This window comes from Onychomys torridus, chromosome 5 (genome assembly GCF_903995425.1).
Source record: "Onychomys torridus chromosome 5, mOncTor1.1, whole genome shotgun sequence".
In the NCBI taxonomy this organism is placed as follows: Eukaryota; Metazoa; Chordata; class Mammalia; order Rodentia; family Cricetidae; genus Onychomys; species Onychomys torridus.
Window position 1 is genome coordinate 50,851,969 of NC_050447.1, and position 19,999 is coordinate 50,871,967.

General features: G+C 54.2%; 1 protein-coding gene across 1 annotated transcript; it reads left to right on the forward strand.

The window, feature by feature from the left end:
• The first annotated feature begins 164 nt into the window (after positions 1 to 164).
• Cdh15 (cadherin 15) lies at positions 165 to 19,270 on the forward strand. The gene is made up of 14 exons (XM_036189071.1): positions 165 to 206; positions 7,685 to 7,840; positions 8,323 to 8,478; positions 10,161 to 10,305; positions 13,243 to 13,403; positions 13,809 to 13,937; positions 14,377 to 14,562; positions 15,304 to 15,557; positions 16,393 to 16,535; positions 16,656 to 16,895; positions 17,098 to 17,337; positions 17,438 to 17,574; positions 17,703 to 17,867; positions 18,705 to 19,270. The coding sequence occupies exons 1-14, from the start codon at positions 165 to 167 to the stop codon at positions 18,903 to 18,905; spliced, it is 2,355 nt and encodes a 784-aa protein (XP_036044964.1). The 3' UTR covers positions 18,906 to 19,270.
• Positions 19,271 to 19,999: the final 729 nt, after the last annotated feature.

The window sequence follows — 19,999 nt, forward strand, 5'->3', positions numbered from 1 at the left end:
CCTGGCTCCGCCCCACCGCACACGTGCAAGTCCCTTGCCCGCTGCCCGCTGCCCCGAGCACTTGTGCTGTCACTCAGCCCCGTAGCTCTCTGGCTCTCCGCATGGGGTAGAGGCGCTGGTCCCACTGGTCCGGCAGACCGTCTAGCTCTTCGTCCGCTGTCCCAATGGGTTCTGCTCTGCTCTTCGCCCTCTGGCTGCTCGCCCAGGTAAGCTTCTGAGCCCTGTGGCATCCTTGCCTCTAGCTTTGGGATAGCTTTCTCCCGGGCCCAGTGGCCTGGAGTGTCTCTGGGGGACCTGAGAGCTGCGGCCTGCAGTGTCCAGGGTGGGCCACACTCTCTGGTGCATTGTGGGAAGGGGTGTCCAGTGCTTAGGGGCTTCCAGAGAGAGTGACCCACCTCTCCTGCACATAAGTAAGCAGAAGGGTTCAAAACTGGGGAGCATTGCTGAGGCACAGAGAACACCCCTTGGGCTGTCCCTTCAGTTTGGAAGTGTCCTACCAGTGCCTCCAGAGCCTGGGGTGGTCAATCTTGTGTGAGATCCTTGTATTCCGGAGCATGGGGCGGGGAGATGGAACAGGAACCCATGGTATCTGTGAAACCCCACCTCTGATATGAGTGGGTCAGTGTACCTGGTTGGCTTTTGTGGTGTCTGGGTCCCTGCCCCACAGTCCTGGCCAGCAGGAGCAGCTGCAACTCTGCCCTCCAGGACCTAGAGTTTGGAAGAACATAACTCCAGGCCAGAGCAGCCCAATACACACTCAGTTTTCACTGGCTGTGTCCTGACCAGGACAGCCGCTGTGCCTCTGTGCCCACCTGGAGATGTAGTGACCTGTGGTCCCCAGATCTTCCCATCCCTAGTACCCTGTCTTCCTAACATGGCACAGGGAAGGGTAGAAAAATCCAGGTCCCCAATATATCCTGTTGTTGGCACTTCCCAGACAGTTGTTCAGCGGCCCTGGGCTAGGCCAGGACAGGGTTCTGTGGTCCGCTGCTAGGGTCCACTGCCACATAGATGGCAATATATGGTTGTGGACAGTCTCTGCAACTCAGAGGCAACAGGTGGCAAGCACAAAGAATTGCTGTGGTTCAAGAGTGGTTAGCCAGCACTGTGTGTGTGGGGGGGTGATGGGGAGGAGGGCCCATCCCCTCCAGAACCCTCTTCAGGACTTTGTTGGTCCCCTCAAATTCCCACAAGCCTTGCAGCTCTACTCAGGTTTCAGTCCCTGGCAGCTGATGGGCGCCTGGCCAGAAAGACCCTCTAGCAGCTGGCCCTGGGGCATCAGCCCTACATCTCCCACTACTTCCACCCCTGGCCTTGGGGACCCTCATTCCCTCACTTGGGCACATCTGCTAGGCTACCTAAGACCCAGCACCCTCCAGATCCTACCCTAGAACCCCAGTCTTGTGCGTAACGTTATGACCCGTCAGAGGCTCCCACTGCCTATAGTAGTAACAGCATTCTTCACCAGCTCCCCCAAGGCTGGGAGCTTGCTAAGATCACGTTGGAAGCCCCAGGGTTTCTTGCCCATCCACTGCAGAGTGGGTAGTGTTGGGTAGCATTCTTCTCCTCCCTCCCCAAACCTCCCTTCTCTGTTGCGTGAGGGCAACTGCAAAACATTCTCTGCCCCAAGCATATGGAGTCCCCCGGAGTCAGGTGGGGGCAGGGACCAGCCCCTGAGGCCTGGCCTCCTGAACTTGCTTCACAACAGCACTCAAATTACCTCCAGTGCAGGGGAACTTCTCCTGCCCCCCCCCCCCCATGTATGTGCCCACCTCCCCCACACTGTTCGGCTTTCACACTCTCATCCACACACATGGGTCCTGGTCATTCCTGCCTCCCCCTTACTGGGGTTTTCCCTGGTCACCTTGGCCCAGTAGCTCTGTCTTGGGCTCTTCAGGTTGGAGGTGGGTAGTGGGTTCTGCGTGGATTCACAGGTTGCTCCAAAACCTGAGCTTCCTGAACTCCAGGGTAGCACCAGGGTGTTGGATTGTCTTGAGAACTGGTACCACCCCCCCCCCCCCCCCCCCCCCCCCCCCCACCCCCCACCCCCACCCCCACCCCCCACCCCCCACCCCCGGCCTGTAATCCTATCTGCTCTTGTGTGAAGAGCCACAAGTTAGCAGGGCAATTTATTGATTCCTTGCCTCAAAAGGAAAATAAAAGCAGCCTGGGATGTAACCAGTGGTAGAATATTTGCCTATCATGTTTGAAGTCTAATCCCAGTCTCACACACACACACACTCCTCCTCCTCAGAAAGCTGACCTCAGCCCCTGAATTTGGGGTTCAGTCTCTAGTTGCTACTCTTGAGCTGGGTTGAGAAGGAGTGTGGATGGTCTGGAGACCTCTGTCCACTGAGTGGCCTACCTCAACTTTGTCTAGGAACTAAGGAAGCCACATGGTCTCTGAAGGAAAGATGGGCCTCAGCATACTTCCAGGGTCTGCTCACTGGTGCTGGGAAAAGGGCCTCATCTCCAGCAGATCCAGCCCACCGCCCACAGTGATTTAGGCCACAGAGGGAAGCTGCCTGTGGTTCTGAACACTGTACCCACTCTCTGCTGGCAGGCAGGCAGGACTGGTCTGATCAGGGGGAACAGCTGCCTGTCTGCCCCCTCCTCATTCTCTGATGGCTGCAGCAGCTGGACAGGGTGGTCCCACAAAGGGAATGTGGGGCCACCCTAGGCCAGGCCAGCAGCTGGGCTCATTCCTGGCATGCTGGTTGTCCAGGAATGAAGTGGCTATGGATTCCAGCCTGTGGGAGGTGTGCAGGCCTGAAAAGCCTGTGGAGAGTCAGTGAAGGGGCTTTCTGGGCCCTCCACCCCCATACCAGGCCATTAGCTCTGCCAAGATAGAACAGACAACTTGCTCTCGTGACCGGGGCACTGACCAGATATCTCCCTGTCGCCAGAACCTCTGCCCAGGATCAGTGCAGGGGAGCGCAGGAGGGTCGGACACTGGCAATGGCTGATACTGTTCCCATTGGTAGTGTTGGTAAGCCTCTTGCCTGGCTAAGGCACATATTTCATGCATGGCAGAACCCTCGTCACCCTGCAGCTCCTTGGGGTTGGGGGTCAGGAAAGACCCCAGAGGGTAGACGACCGAGGAGTATAGGTTCAGAACAATGGTCACAGATGGCTCAGGGAGTTTCCAGAATGTTGTCTGGGTTGGTTCTCGGTCAGGAGCAGGGCTGGGATGATCTGGAACGCACTGTGGGAAGAGAGTCTGTTTCTTTCTTGTCTAGCTTGGTACGGAGGGACAGAGGAGCAGTTCAGAGTGTAGAAGGAGCACCTGTCTACCAAGTCACCTTCCAGGTGCCTCTCCTGGATGTGGGGAGCCTGTGAGCCAGTTGGGGCCATGTGGGTTTGTCCCAAGCACTGGATGTCCCAGCTTCCCAAGGCGGCCCTCAGCCTTGTCACATCATCTGGGACACAGGATTGGCTACACAAATGCCTCCCAAGAGCCGGAAGCTGGCTGTGGCCTGCCTGTGGGCCGCCCACTCATACCATTGCAGCTTCTGATCTGGGCACAGGGCCCTGCCAAGGCATTGTGGTTCTGTGACCTCATGAACTTGGGCTGTGGACAAGCCAGAGACCCAAGGTTCCCAGGCTCTGCCTTGACTGCCCTGCCTTGACCACACCCAGTGAGTGCCAAGCCCATGGGTGCTGCTGGCTGGAGCAGCTGGTGGAGGAAGCAGGACCAGGGAGAGGGTGGGAGGTTTTCCCAGGCCACAGGGGCTTCAGAGAGCCTGGGAACTCCCATTCTCAACAGCCCTGCCTAAGGCAGGTTGGGCACTACAGATGGCATCTGCTTGACATGCCATATGGTGCCAACTCTTTCTGTGTGGCTTTGGGCAAATGACTCAGCCTCTCTGACCCTGTCTTGGAGCTATGAATTAAGGTGCTTCTACTCTCCCATCCTGAGGTGTCATGAAGAGCCCCAGATCCCAACCCACTTGCCATCCTTGGACAGGGGGGGGGGGAGATGGAGCCAGATTTTACCCCAAGGAAGCTCCCAGGCACATCTCAGGGTCTGCCATCAAGCTCTGGCAAAAAAGCCCCAATGTCCATGGAGGCTGTAGCCTAGGTTCCCCATGCCAAGCGGGCAGGTGTGTGCCTGGTAGGAACCCCGCTCTGACCTAGAAGTGGCTATGTGTGCTGGCCTTGGCAGGTTCTAAGGCCAAGCTGCCATCTGTGAGGACAGAGCTGCCCAGACAGGACTCTGGCCCCTCCAGACTCATGCTCCCATCTTGAACAGGGTCCTCTGCTCTCTGGACTCTAGGGCCAAGTAGATGATAGGATTTTACTGCAGGTGGCCTCGGCTGCAGTGAGGGGCTGTGGACTAGGTAGCTGGGGTTCCACTGGTAGGACCCACGGGTGTGGCTACCGCAGTTGGGCTGGAAAACAGGACAGGAAAACAGAGACAGAGCCAAAGCCTTTGATCTCAAAGCAGGCTCTGTGCAAATGCTGTGTGCAGGCGCCAGTACCTTCCTGGGCCATTGGACAACCATGTGTGCTGCAGGAAGAGACATGGAGAGGCTGAAATCCAAGTGGCCTCCTGGCTGGCTGGTTATCCCCTCTCTGCTGCCCTCAGAGCATGCCCCACCCCCCAGCCACTGTTTTTTTCCTTCTGTGACCACCAGCCCCTCCACTGACCGTGGATCCAGCTGAGGGGGAGACTGAGCTTAGTAGAAGCTGGGGGCAGGGGGGCAGGAGATTGGGTAGCCAGCTGGCAACTCCACACAGAGGGCAGCTGTCCACTCTGCGCAGAGTGAGCAGTTAGGCAGCCATAGAGCTGATGGACCCAGAGGGAGGAGGTGGTGCCAGTATGATCTAGGCTTGCCAGCAGGGCTCCCTTCGTGTAAGTGCTGGTCACATAACCTTTTTATCATTTTGTAACTTTATTTTTAAGTGATTTGCCTGCTGCTGTATGTGTGTACCACACACACGCAGTGCCTGAGGAGGCCTGAACATGTCAGATCCCCTCCTGACACTGGACCTGGAGTTATAGACGGCTGTTAGCCACCATGTGAGTTCTGAGAGTCAAACCCCGGTCCTCTCCAAGAGCAATAGTGCTGTTAAACATGGACCCATCTCTCCAGCCTCCACATGACACTCCTATGAGAGAAATGAGCTGCCTGCTTTCTGGTCCCTGCCAGGGCCTCTCAATTCCCTTGCTTTGGGGCGGGGGGAGCCAAGTGGGAGCTTCCCTAGGTGTGGGCATAAAAGAGAAAGCTGTGAGACTGAAATCTCCCAAGACCTGCCCCTGGCTCAAGAAGGCCAGGCCAGCAAGGAATTGGAAGGATTGGCCCCTCTGCTTGCCCTGGGCCCTCCTGGGGGAATGCAGCCATGGACAGCTAAAGGCTAGGGGCATTTCCACACCCTGCAGTCCCCGTGTGCTAGAGCCCCCTGCCTCCATCACTTCCACAAATCCTGCCAGGCTGTGTCCCATCCATCACTGGCCTGACAACCTCCCAGCACCCTGGAAGCATGAAGTTGCCCTTGGCTTTGTTCCTAGCCAACCCATGCTGTGGAAGGTGAGGTCAACATGTGGCCAACAGCCACAACCATCATGGCAGCCTCTACCGGGCTGTGCTTTGGGGTGAGGGGTCTTTTAGAAATACCAGTGGAGCCATTGTTCACAAGGGTATCCCCAAGGTCATCAGATGACGGGTTCTTGCCATCCCTCCAAATTCAGGAGTGGAGCAAGGAGCAGCTGGAGGACAGGGCGCTCAGGGGGAGAGCCACCCAGAAAGCAGAGCTGGAAACCACCTGTGAGAACCAGGATGGACCAGGTTGGGGATGCCTTTGGGGGCTGCTGTGCATTCTATTGTGTGCTTGATAGATGAGTCTCTCCAATCAGTAGTTCCCCCCGGGGGTGGGGCCATCTGTGATCATAATCAGGTAATGGCAGTGGGTTTGGGAGAACGCGGCTCAGGAGTGCTCCCTCTGTGCTCAGATACTTCATCTCCTGTCTGCAGTCACACAACCCCAGACACTGCTTTTTTTGTTTAAATTACATTTACCTATTGTGGTGGGAGCATACACATACCTTGTAAAGGTCAGGGTACAACTTGTGGAAGTCAATTCTCTTTCTACCATGTGGCTTCCAGAGATCAAAGTCAGGTTACCCAGCTTGGGAGCAAGTATATCCCCCCCCCCCCCCGCCAGCTGAGGACCGAACCCAGGGCCTTGCGCTTGCTAGGCAAGTGCTTTACCACTGAGCTAAATCCCCAACCCCGGGAGCAAGTGTCTTTATCCACTGAACTATCTCTGGTTCAGCGGTTCTAGGGCATCACTGCGGGCATCACTGCTGGGGTGTGATGAGGAGGAAAAGGGTATATCCTGAGTTTCCAGAACTTTGATCCAGTTAGGAAAATCACAAGGCACATTGAGTGGGCCGTCCCTTTTCCCCAGCCACCCCCTCAGTTGAGCCACACAGCAAGTCCTGTCCTACCCTAGACCCTGGAGCAGCTCTGGCTGTGGCATCTGTAGGGCATGTCTTCCCTGGCCCCATACCCCGCATCCTTGTCACAGACCAGTTTGGCCAGCAAATGAGGCCCACAGACATTTAAGATTCCACTGTATAACACAGCTTGAAATAAGCTCCTTGTCGCCCTCGACTGCCTGGGGATCTGGTAGTTTGGACATTCCTTCTGCAAAGCAATCAATATTGAGAAGTTGGATGAGGTACCCTGAGCATGGCCCCTCTCTGTTCACACAGAGGAGCCGTCCACTCTTGGACTCCATGACCCGGTTTCTGGAAGTGTCTGAGATCAAGCCCCAGGCCTGGTGGCACAGAGAGGTTTCAGATACTAGGTCTGGCTGCCCTGGGTGGCTGGGACGAGTCTGTCTGGGTGAAGGCTGGACACAGGTGCTTAGCAGTTCCCCTGCTCACTTGACCTCTTCTGATAAAAGCAGGCATTGTTACTGTTAACTTGTGACATTTAAGCTGTGAGGCTGAGGAAGGACACATGTCATCTCCTACCCTAATTCAGTGGCCCTGGTCCTGAGTCCCTAGCCCCACCATCCTCCTGGCTCTCTCCTAGGGAGCAAGAGTTGCCCCCTGGGCACTTTCCTGGGCTCTGTTGCACCTGACCATTCAGGGACCTCAGGAAAAGTGCAGACCCACACATTGCCTCCAAGTAACCAACAAACTCTGCTTCTAGGGGTCTGCTGACCCTGTGGACACAGCCTATATTCTGGGCTCTTCTAGGGGTCTGCTGACCCTGTGGACACAGCCTGTATTCTGGGCGCTTCTAGGGGTCTGCTGAACCTGTGGACACAGCCTGTATTCTGGGCTCTTCTAGGGGTCTGCTGACCCTGTGGACACGGCCTGTATTCTGGGCTCTTCTAGGGGTCTGCTGACCCTGTGGACACGGCCTGTATTCTGGGCTCTTCTAGGGGTCTGCTGACCCTGTGGACACAGCCTGTATTCTGGGCTCTTCTAGGGGTCTGCTCTCCCTGTGGACACAGCCTGTATTCTGGGCTCTAGTCAAGGAGAGGGGAAAGGTATATGGGAGAGGAAACACCCAAATGGGAACTTTGAGAATTAAACACCCCAGGATGTGGCTGCCAAGGCCCACATAGCCTGTATTCTCTAGGTGGTGTAGGGCCCAACCACAGCCCCAAGAGTGATGTTACCTGGTGTTCCTGTGCCCTATGTTACTGTGTTTCGTCTGTGTTTTAGAGCCTTGGCCTGTCCTGGGCAGTCCCTGAGCCAGAGCTGAGTACCATGTACCCCTGGCGCCAGGCACCAGCCCCAGGCCGTGTGCGGAGAGCTTGGGTCATCCCACCCATCAGTGTGTCTGAGAACCACAAACGCCTCCCCTACCCACTGGTGCAGGTAAGAGAAGTGGGGGTGGGTGGGTGGGGTGTCCCGGGTGTCCCTATAGATTCTCTCATTTCCTAAAGGTCCTTTTGGACTTGGGGGAGCTCCATCTCCTGATGGGAGCTAGGTGTACAACCTTAGAAGGACTTTCCTACTTGGCCACTCTGAGTTTCTGGAATAAAAGCAAGGTTCCCATAGCCCTGGGTCACATACACCCTGAGCTACTCCAGTGGACATGCCCCTAGGCTGTACACCCTGGAAGACATGCTTTGTTTATTCACCAGTACAAGTAGACCTGTGACATGAACAGTCAGCCTTCCACATACCCAGAATGTAACTGGCTACCAAACCCCAGGATGCCCTGGAGTAGAGCTTGAGTTTAGGAGGGAAATGTGTTGGTCTTCAGAGCCTTGGACCTTTGTGCACCTAGCTGGGGAAGAACATGAAGGTGTCGGGGTACTCTCTGGCCCCCACTAAGCCCCATTCCTACTCTACAGATCAAGTCTGATAAGCAACAGCTGGGCAGTGTCATCTACAGCATCCAGGGGCCCGGTGTGGATGAGGAGCCCCAAAATGTCTTCTCCATTGACAAGTTCACTGGGCGGGTGTACCTCAACGCCACATTGGACCGTGAGAAGACGGACCGCTTCAGGGTAGGCCTCTGCTGCCCACCTGACAGGCTGTAGGTCAGATGCTTCTGAAGCAAGAGCTGGTCCTCGTAGGACCCACATCTGAGGATTCAAGGTTTGGGATCATGTTCCCACTTAACACAGCGTCACTTTGAGGCCATGAAATAGGGCTGGGTGTTCCTTTGGAGGTGAGAGCATCTTTGCAACCGATGGCACGACAGCCAGTTCTCTCTGGATCCAGGTTCTGTTGGTGGATAGGTATGTCATCAAGAATTCCAAAACAGTGTTACCGTCAGCAGCAGAAAGTGATCTCTGAGGTGTGACTGACTGGCCAGCAAGGGCCTCACTACCATTACAGTATTGGGATTAGAAAGGAGGTAAGAGTCACATTGAGATGTGCACAAGGCCAAGAGATGAGCCCAGGCCCTCCTCTGGGTTCTCTGCACATAGACATCTGCCAGGCTGAGATGTAGTGTGCTTGTTTAACATGAAGAGGCCCTGGATTCCATCCCCAACATGACTAAATAAATAGATAATAAATAAATAGAGCTTTGCATAGTGTTACAGGCCTGTGAGCCTTAGGAGGCTAAGGCAGGAAGATCATGAGTTTGAAGCCAGCCTGAGCTACAGAGTTACAAAAATGAAACTAAGTAAAACACTAGGAATCAAGTACTGTACCAGGACCCTGTGGACTGCATCCTATCTGGCTGAAGCAGGAGAGCTTTCTATCTCCACTCTTCCAAGGACCAACATTTCTTTTTTTCCCCTCCCTCCCTCCCTTCCTTCCTTCCTTCCTTCCTCCCTTCCTCCCTCCCTCCCTCACTCCCTCCCTCCCTCCCTCCCTCCCTCCCTCCCTCCCTTCCTTCTTCCCTCCCCTCCCCTCCCCTCCTCTCCTCTCTTTTCTTTTCTGAGACAGTGTTTCTCTTTGTGTAGCATGGCTTCCCTGGAACTTGCTCTGTAAACCAGGCTGGCCTCAAACTCTTAAGAGATCTACCTGCCTTTGCCTCCTAAGTGTCAGGATTAAAGGTGTGCGCCCCCACACCTGGCTCCAACATTTCTTTAACATCCTCTAGACATTCTTCCAAAGTGAGAGACTACTATGGTATTCTTACAGAAGAATCCATTAGATGATTTTCTTTTTAAATGTGATTCACAATGTCTTGCTGTGTATCTCTAGCTGAGCTTGAACTTACCTTCCTGTCTCTGCCTCCTGAATGTTTGGAAATTATGTCATGCCATTCTCCAAAAAGCAGCAGGTTAAAATGTTGTAAGCTCATGTGAGACCCTGCTCCAAAAAGTAAAATGAATTAAGCTAGGCACAATGCAGGCAGATCTCTTTAAGTTCAAGGCCAATTTGGTCTACCAAGTTCCAGGACACCAGGGCCCATAGCCTGTCTAAGAAGAAGGAGGAATGAGTAAAATTTTGACAGAAGCCCAAACCACATAGAGTAAGGGAGATAAACCCAGAACCTTAGTGAGTGCATTATTTCACCCCCAAGATGATGCAGTGAGCGTCCTGGCAGCCAAGGAGAGAGGTTGTAGCCTATGTGCTGGGAGAACTCAGGATCCATTCAGGGAGAGGGTGCATGCCCACACATACACTCCGTCCCATGTGTTCAGCACCTGTGTTCAGCCCATGGGCACTTGCTGTTCTGCATGGCTTTAGAGACACAGAGCCAGCCCTTGCCTACCTTCTGTTTGGACAGCTAAGGGCCTTTGCCCTGGACTTGGGTGGCTCTACCCTGGAGGAGCCCACAGACCTAGAGATCGTTGTGGTGGATCAAAATGACAACCGGCCAGCCTTCCTACAGGATGTGTTCAGAGGCCGCATCCTGGAGGGTGCCATCCCAGGTGAGGTGGGAAGTCCATGGGGTGGGGCTTCAGAAAGTCCAAGTCCAGAATCCCCCACAGCCAAGGGTTTAAGGACTAGAGATGCAGCTGCCCTCTGCATCATGCTCCCTACCCCCTGCCCCCAAATGGCAAGTCAAAGGTCACCCAAAAGGTCAAGTGTAAGGAAGCAGTCTCCTTCACACTTCCATGTCAATTTGACCTTCAAACCCTGTCTCAACCCCCACCCCCCAAAAAAAAATTGCCCAGCGCAGAAAGGCTTCTGGGTGTCTGTGTTCCAGGAGTTCCCCCCTCTTTCATGGTGGTGAATCGTTCAGTCCTGTTGAGTGAATCCACAGAGCCTGAGCTTGCCTGTGTTGTTTCTACCCTCCAGAGGAAACTCCACAGGGCCAAGTATCCCCTCCTCTGGCCGGTGCAGTTTGGTCTCAAATAACCCGGCCAGTTGTGATAGCACCTGCCTGGGAGCCCAACACCTAGGAAATGGAGCCTGAGTTTAAGGTCGCTTTTAATTACCTAACCAATCTGAGGGCAGCCTTGACTCCATGAGACTCTGCTCTTACCCCAAGTACCCCTTCAAATCCATACACCAGTCCTGTCCTTCCTCAGGCGGTCTGGCTGGGCAGGGCCAGGCAGAGCACTGTGCCCACTCCCCCTCTGTTCTACTCTGCCTGTTCCCAGTGTGTTCAAACCTGGACTGGGTAAGAGTTTCCAGAATCCCAAAGCATGTGAGCAGCAGAAACTTGCCCTGCTTTGCCATTCAGGTTCATTCTATTCCATCTCATTTACTCATTAAGTAAATGAGATTTAAAGTAGCAGTATGCATTTCGTTATAATCTTTATTCTGACCTGATTTCGGAAAGCCTAAAACAATTCCTGTGTGCCCATTGCAGGGACCTGTTTATCAGTTTACTTTTTTTTTTTTGGTCTTCTCACTCAGCTACTTGGCTGACTGGATGCTGAACATTCTTACAATGACAGTGTGTTCTGACAGCTCTCTGTAATTACCAAAGTCAGGAAATACGTGTGCATACCACCCCAGCGTGGCGTCTACTGACCTTATCCCGTTGTAATTTCCATAGTAATGAGTTTGTAAGGCTAGAGAACAGTTGGTCAGGTGTTCTAGTCCCGCAACCTTTCCTTCATTCTCTCTATCAGGCTTGTTTCTTTGTGCCTCTTCTGATTTTGCCATCTCGCCCTGTGTGCCTCCCAGGTCCACCAGGCCCACACAGTACTTGGCCATTTCAGCCCCCTGGAGCAGAGTGGCCTTCCTGCTCTGGGGTTGGTCCCCTCTTGCAGGGAGCGACTGGTGTGTGAGTGGATATGGGGCTGGGCTGACTGCAGCTCTATCCCAGTTGTGATTAGCTGTGAATGGCTTATTTGGGTGTTTCCATCTCTCTCTGCCTGGCCAGCATGCCCAAGCGTTTTCTGGCCACCTACCCTTCCTAGCAGGGGTTGCTCCTGAAGACCTCAGCTCTGCTCCAGCGCTTTTCGGAGAGCAGGAGAGGTCTGGCACCAGGGCAGAGATATTCTCTCACAGTCCCGGCCCGGACTGCATGTCTCTCGTTACGCTTCCCACATCCCCTGCCAGCTTCAGCTCCTTACAGGGTCCTTGTGGTACTTGTTAGTGCCACAATAGTGGGCTAGAACTGTCCTTTGGGGCCCTTCTCCCCACTGTGTGGGGAAGGCTTATTTCTTCTGGGTAGACTGGTAGCATTGTATTTCTTTTTCTTTTTTTCTTTTTTCTTTTCCCAGAGCTGAGGATCGAACCCAGGCCCTTGCGCTTGCTAGGCAAGCGCTCTACCACTGAGCTACATCCCCAGCCCATAGCTAGTGTTCTTAGTCGCTGAGCCTTTGCTCTGGTCTCTGGAGTTGTGATTCTTGCTTTCGTAGTCTCATGTTCCATGCATCTGGGAATACACACACATCTGGACATGTGCACGTGTGAACACTACATGTGAACTCATTCACACCTATGTGAGTCACGGCACATGGGTTCCAGCTCCCAGAGATGCCTCTGCTTCCAAGTCAGCCCAGGGTCCCCTCCCCACAGCACACTGCAGCCCCTTCTCTGATGGAGGAGCTGGCATTTCATGCCTACATTTCCTTACCTGCTTGCCAGAGAACGCTCCCAGAGCACAGGATTGGTAATCAGTCCCATGACTCAGAAGCCTGCTGGAAGCACTGTCCTTGGCTTCAGCTTGGGGGCCGGTACTATGCAGAAATTACCCAGTAGCTCCTGTCTGTGCAAGGTAGGCCTGAAGCACTGGCTGGTATTTGCTACAGAGCATCCAGCAAATGACATCACAGGTGAGCAAGCCAAGGGCTTGAGATACAGGGTGCCCAGAAGCTTGTCCTCACATCCTGACCCACTCCACTGCCTCAACTTTCTTACATCTATTCTGGAGAGAGGGTCAGACCAAATCTCTTCTGAGAGAAAAGCGGGTGACAGGTGAGGAGGACCCTTCCTTGTGCTGGGGCCTTGACCAGTAGCACCTTCCCAATGGCCACAGCTTCCCTATCGGCAGCACCTTGGAGGATGCTAGGAACCTGGTTTGCTCTGTACCCATGTATTTATGTTTCCTTCACCTGGGCTGGTGTCAGCACCCTAAAGCTGGGCTCAGGGCTATCTGAGGTTCCCTGTGCCTTTAGCACTCTAACCCAGTAAATTAGCTCCACTTACTGACCTAGCATCTGGTAGAAGACACATTGGTTCTTCGCTGAAATGCTCCTGCAGTGGTCAACCTTGTACAGGCAAGGCAGCAGGAGTGCCATGGATGTGAGGCTGTTGCACACTGCCAGCCCCAGTGACACACAGTAGTGAAAGCAGGCTATCCACTCTGTGCTCATAGTCAGACCTAGGGAATGTGTGTATCCTCCACACCAACTGGGTGCCCCCCACCTGTCCCCATGGCCGTTGATCCCATTTTCCCATCCTCCTAGGTACCTTTGTAACCAGGGCTGAGGCCACAGATGCCGATGACCCCGAGACTGACAATGCAGCGCTCAGGTTCTCCATCCTGGAGCAGGGCAGCCCTGAGTTCTTCAGCATTGATGAGCATACCGGGGAGATCCGTACAGTACAAGTAGGACTGGACCGTGAGGTGAGGCAGCCCCATGGAAACGGAGGGCCCAGTTCTCTGCATCGGGTTTCCTTAAGCCTCAAGGCTCCTCACAGGCCTTCCCACCTCTCAGCCTGTACTGTGATTAGTACCCTTGCCTGGCTCTTTGCTCATGCTCTCATCCTCTGAGCCTAAACCACTTGTGCCTAAAGATGCCTGCGGCTCTTGTGTGCAGCTGGACCTGGGTGTTCCTGTTCCTGCCCCTGATGTGGCTCCCTCAGCCAGCAATCTGCTTACTGCTGCCCCTAACATCTGACATTTCCAGTAGCACAGCTGACTGAGGCAGGGGCAGACCCTGGAAGGAGTAAGCCTGTAGGTGGCTCTGCTGCCTTCCTAAAATGGTTTTTAGATATCACATCTTCTGAGTTCATGTCACGTTGTCCCCAGGTGGTCGCTGTGTATAACCTGACCCTGCAGGTGGCAGACATGTCAGGAGATGGCCTCACTGCCACAGCCTCGGCCATCATCTCCATAGATGACATCAACGACAATGCCCCTGAGTTCACCAAGGACGAGGTGACACCTCCGCCCCCCCTCACCAGCTTAGGGTTACCTTCCCTTTGTAGGTTCCAGTTGGGGACTCTTGAAGATGGGTGATTTCAAGGCTTGGGGAAGGGCAGTGTATGAACAGGGAACCTGAAATAGAGGGGCCCCGGGAACACGGATTACATGTGAGGTTCCTTAGAGAGAAGCAGCTACACGGTGCCCTCAGGGTCCTCAGCCCAGAGTAAGTCTCCTAGACCCTTGCTGTGTGAGGAAGATAGTTGGCCCAGCATCCAGGAACTGCTACAGCATGCGGGACCAGTAGCTCAGGAACAGACAATCCTGTGAACTATCCTGTGGTGAGCAGCATAGTTAGGTGAGAAGCAAGGAAGGAACCCTGGGTCATAGGGCCAGGCATTCTATTTCCCTCAATCTACCAATGTGGTGAGTAACTGGGGCTGGGGTCTCCTAGTTCTTCATGGAGGCTGTAGAAGCTGTCAGTGGAGTGGATGTGGGACGGCTCGAGGTAGAGGACAGAGACCTGCCCGGTTCCCCTAACTGGGTGGCCAGGTTCACCATCCTGGAAGGCGATCCTGATGGGCAGTTCAAGATCTACACAGACCCCAAGACCAATGAAGGTGTGCTGTCTGTGGTCAAGGTGAGCCGGGTCCCTGTCATGTGCGTTTCCCTCAGCTAGAATCTGCTAGTAGGCATCTTCCTGCAGCTTGAGCTGCCCTGGGTCCCTTACTGGTAGAGCTGTGCTAGCTGACCTGGGGTAAGGTCATGGGATGGACTGGATGCTGACTACAAGTCTCTGGCAGAACTGGGCAGCAGGAGGCCATTACTATAGCCTTCTCCTTCCTTATTAGAGAGTCCCACATTTTCAAGGAGAAGTGAACCAGCATGAGTCCCATTCCTGCCAGAGATGCAGGTACCATGAATAATACAGGTATAGGCAATCACATACGTAGACATAGATGCATTTGGATGTTGGTGCATTTGAAGATTTATTGCAAGAAGCTGGTCAGACAATTTGAGGCAGATTGGAACTCTCAAGGGAGAATTTCTTGCATGCTGCTCTCAAAACCTGCATGGTGGGGGACCACTGTGAGCCAGGTTGGCTCCTCTGCTTAGCATCCACTGGCACATCTACCACCCAACTATGTCCAAAAACCTGTAGCTGTTGAGTAACACATGAAGCTGCCATTCCACACTCAACAAATTCCTTTGGAGTGACGGGAATTCATCTTGTAAGCTGTTAATATTTGAGTCTTGCATCATTTTTATTGTACCAAGGTTTGAAGGAGGAAGAAGGAAAAACGGGCTCTCTGGACAGGCCCAGGGAAAGGCTGTCTAGATTGTACTTGGGATTTCAGCTGTCTCTGTTATCCTCCCACAGCCCCTGGACTATGAAAGCCGTGAGCAATATGAGCTCAGAGTGTCTGTGCAGAATGAGGCCCCACTGCAGGCAGCTGCCCCCAGGGCCCAGAGGGGCCAGACCAGGGTCAGTGTGTGGGTTCAGGACACCAATGAGGCTCCAGTGTTTCCAGAGAACCCACTGAGGACAAGTGTAGCTGAAGGAGCCCCCCCAGGCACCTCCGTGGCCACCTTCTCTGCCAGAGACCCTGATACACAACAGCTGCAGAGAATCAGGTGGGGTGCCCTGGGCCCTGGGGGTCAGGCAGAGGAATCAGGGGCCCCATTCCTGGGGAGGGTACCTCTGGATTCTGAGGGTGAGAGAGGCCATTGGTGTACATCCCTGGGGGGTGGATCTCTGGGGTGTTGAGTCCCTTGGATACCTATGTGTGCATGTGGATTGACCACACCCCATAGGGCAGGACTGGGCTCCAATAAGGATACATAGTCCAGTCCAAGACTGTTCTTCGCCAGTCTCTGACTGTCGACCTGTCCATTTTCATGGACCCTTGTTTCCTGGGAGAGCTACTAATGCCTTAAGTACACCACTGGTCTCAAGCCTGGCACAGTGTCTCCATGGTACCAGTTGTGAGAAAAGTGGACTGCAGACTGCCAGTTGCTGAGGGGCACTGGACAGCAGCCTGCCTCATGTGCAGGTGGGCCAGATAACGAGCTTTGGAGGGTTGGTGGCTGGCAAGATGGCTTAGTGGGTTAAGGTGCTTGCCACCAAACCTGACCACATAAGTTCATTTCCTGGAACCCACCTGGTTGGAGGAGAGAACCAATTCCTACACATTGCCCTTTTACCTCTTGTATGTCATGGTGCTCATGCATGTACACACACGTGCAAATAAATAAATGTAAAAATATTTAAAATATAAAATGAAATAAAAAAAGAAAACAAGTTAACTAGGGGCTGGGAGGCCTCAAAGGCTGAATGCTGGGTAACCACAGCTCCTGGCAGAAACATATGGGCGTGTGTGTGATAATAGGTATTTGTATATATGATATGTGATCCCATGTCTGGGTATATGGGTGCACCTCACCCTACTTCCCCCATCCCCACCAACAGCTACTCCAAGGACTATGACCCAGAAGACTGGCTGCAAGTGGATGGGGCCACAGGCAGGATTCAGACCCAGCGAGTGCTGAGCCCTGCTTCACCCTTTTTGAAGGATGGCTGGTACAGGGCCATCATTCTGGCCCTGGACAATGGTGAGGAGAAACCCCTGCCTTGGGTGGTGTCCCTGTCCCACAACCCAGCACTTTTCTAAGTGGACTGAAAGGGTAGGTTGTGGCTTGATCTTGAGCTTATCAGCATTCCTCTACTTGCAGCCATGCCACCCAGCACAGCCACAGGCACCCTGTCCATTGAGATCTTAGAAGTCAACGACCACGCCCCAGCACTGGCCCCTCCTCCATCTGGCAGCCTGTGCAGTGAACCAGACCAGGGCCCTGGCCTCCTCTTGGGTGCCACAGATGAGGACCTGCCTCCGCACGGTGCTCCCTTCCACTTCCAGCTGAACCCCAGGGTCCCAGATCTCAGCCGGAACTGGAGCCTCAGCCAGATTAACGGTGTGTTGCCCCCCAAGACCCTGGGACCTAGGAGATAGGCCGACAGAATGTATCGCCACAATTACATCCTTGGGCAGGACCCCAGGTTGCTTTCCACAGTACTCAATGGGTAGTGGAGAGACTGGCACCCAGTGACTCTGGTACTCTCCGGACGAGAGCAGGGTTATCCTGGAGTTTGTGCTGACCTCTGCACCTTTTTCAGTGAGCCATGCACGCTTGAGGCTCCATCATCAGGTCTCCGAGGGCCTGCATCGCCTGAGCCTGCTGCTCCAGGACTCTGGGGAGCCACCCCAGCAGCGAGAGCAAACGCTGAACGTTACTGTGTGTCGCTGTGGGACTGACGGTGCTTGCCTGCCTGGGGCCTCTGCACTGCGAGCAGGAGGTGTGGGCGTCAGCCTGGGCGCACTGGTCATTGTACTGGCCAGCACCGTGGTCCTGCTCGGTGAGTGCGGGACCTTGGTCCCGCCCTCTGTCCTGGATCCCTTCCCCACCGTAAGTCCCCTAAGCGCCCACACTGCAGCCAGCCTTTCATGCTTCTGCAGTTCTCATCTTGCTTGCTGCGCTCCGCACACGGTTCCGGGGGCAGTCACGGGACAAGAGTCTGTTGCATGGGCTACAAGAGGACCTTCGGGACAACATCCTTAACTACGATGAGCAAGGAGGTGGGGAGGAGGACCAGGTAAGGAAACAGGATGGCTTAGACACACTGAGCCCTGGGAAGGAGTCCCTAGAATGCCTACCAGCCTCCTAGTAGGTCTGGCAACCAGGTGGTCCCTATTCTGAACGTAACTGCTTTCTGGCTCACAGGACGCTTATGACATAAACCAGCTGCGCCACCCAGTGGAACCAAGGGCCACCAGCCACTCTCTAGGCAGGCCACCCCTTCGCCGGGATGCCCCCTTTAGCTACATGCCACAGCCACATCGAGTGCTGCCCACCAGCCCATCTGACATTGCCAACTTCATCAGTGAGGTAAGTGCCCTGGGGTTGATTCCAGAATGGGCACAGGCATACTTGTGTGCTTAACATGCACACAAACACACCCATATCCAGACCTTGCTTCTAGTTCTCACACTACAGGAATCGGGGTAAGCTCACCAGCAGGACCCTGGCTGAGCCTTAGGAAAGAAAGTACCAGAGGGTTAGTGAGCAGGTGAGCCAGGCACTTTCCAAACACTGTGGGTTGCAGAGGAACATAAGCAGCTGCATGGCTACAGAAGGCCAGCCGGCACTGCCTTCACAGTTCTGTTCCTGTCCCTCTGTGGGGCATACCAGCCTTGCATGTTTCCTGACCTCTTTCCTTGTGTTTACTCTGATGAAGCATGGACAGCACGTGTATTAGAGTCATCTGGACAGAGCCTCAGTGGGACACTGCATGAATGACTACTGTCTACACAAAAGATGATCAGAAAGTGGGGTAGATGGCTAGTTTGGGCCATGCAAGGAATATCCTATTCACAGGCCTGCCCACACAGCCCAGAGAAAGTTCCCAGCAAATCAGGGGTATTCTTGGGGGTGCTAAGCCTAGTGCAGGTACTGGTTACAAGATGAGAGGGTGGCAGTGGAGGAGGCCAGATGCTTATGGAAAAGCTCCTGAGAGGGAGGCTGAGCTGTCTCTCCATGCTGCTGGGGAAAGAACCTTTTTTGCTAGCCCATTATGTACTGGGAGATGTTCTACACTCATCCCTCTTAAGAGAAGTTCCCTTCTGGTGCACTGCCCAAGGCAGACTTAGCCTTGGCCATGGCTAACAAGGCTCCTTCCTGGCTTGTCTCTGAGTGGTCCTGAGGTCTGTGGGGGCTTTTCCACAGGGCTTGGAGGCTGCGGACAGTGACCCCAGCGTGCCTCCCTACGACACAGCTCTCATCTATGACTACGAGGGAGATGGCTCTGTGGCAGGGACACTGAGCTCCATCATGTCCAGCCTGGGAGATGAGGACCAAGACTATGATTACCTTCGGAACTGGGGCCCCCGCTTTGCCCGGCTGGCAGACATGTACGGCCATCAGTGAGAGGCAGAGCCAGAGCAGATGTGCTGTCTGGACATGGCCATTTGGCCCAGCCAAGGGGCTTTCTCCTGGGGACACACACCCAGAGATACTAGGAGGGCCAACAGGAAATCCCATCCTTGGCTCCATGGCAGATAATCTCACTGACTGAGGCCATCTCTATGGACTTCAAGAGAGGACTGAGTTGGGGGTGGTGGAGGAGACCCTGGAGCATAGGCAGAGGGGGCACTCTCCTGCTGGGGTGGGGAAGCCACCTTCAGTTGCCCTGCCAGGGATGTACATCCATCTTTGTCTCCCAGTTGTACTCGCCTCTGTATCAAAGCAGGAGTCTAAGGAGTGGGTTGGAATTAAAAACAGTATTTGGTGGACCACAGATGACCAGTGCTACACTACAGAGCATGCAGCATCCCTTGCCTCAAGCCTGCCTTCGGGAGGGACCTCAGGGCCTTGCTCAGCACAGTTGGTGGGAGTGAGGGGGGGCAGCAAGCAGAGGACTGGTGAGTTCAGAGTGAGTGTGTGATTATGTGTACACATATAGGGGAGGGGCAGAGGGGCATTAGCAAGGGCCCCTCCAACCCCCAGATTCAGACAAAAAGAGGACTGAGTTCTACAGTTGTCCTTATCCTAATGGGTCTGGCCAGGGCAGAGACCAAGCACTGCTCACTTTCCGTGTGTGTGTGTGTGTGTGTGTGTGTGTGTGTGTGTGTGTGTGTGTGTGTGTGATGTCTATCCTGTTGTTAGTTACCTCTGCTCTGGGCATTTGAAGTGCTCAGCTGTGTCCTTTGTCCCAGTTGATAGAGGCTGCTGGGTGGGATTGTGCTACTGGGAATTGGCAGATAGGGTGATGAAGAAGTGGGTGTCCTGTAGTGATGGGTGGACCCCAGCTGTGACTGTCAATCAGCAGGATAGCCAGGGAAGCAGAGACCATGTGTTTCTGCACCTCTTGGTGAGAGAGGTCCCCTGGGGTAGCCACCCTATCTAGGCACATTCCTTCCAAGCCCCCACCCCTTTCCATGTAAGAGTCTTGCAGGAGGATGCCAGCCCAGTGTAGACTCCAGAGGAGCCTTCCTGATCAAGCTAGGACAATATCCACTTCT

Bases quoted from the DNA above. Each gene is read 5' to 3' on its own strand.
- Cdh15 (XM_036189071.1), top strand. From the start codon at position 165: ATGGGTTCTGCTCTGCTCTTCGCCCTCTGGCTGCTCGCCCAG. The intron at 17,338-17,437 runs GTGAGTGCGGGA...ATGCTTCTGCAG, and splicing joins CAGCACCGTGGTCCTGCTCG to TTCTCATCTTGCTTGCTGCG. The intron at 17,575-17,702 runs GTAAGGAAACAG...TCTGGCTCACAG, and splicing joins GAGGTGGGGAGGAGGACCAG to GACGCTTATGACATAAACCA.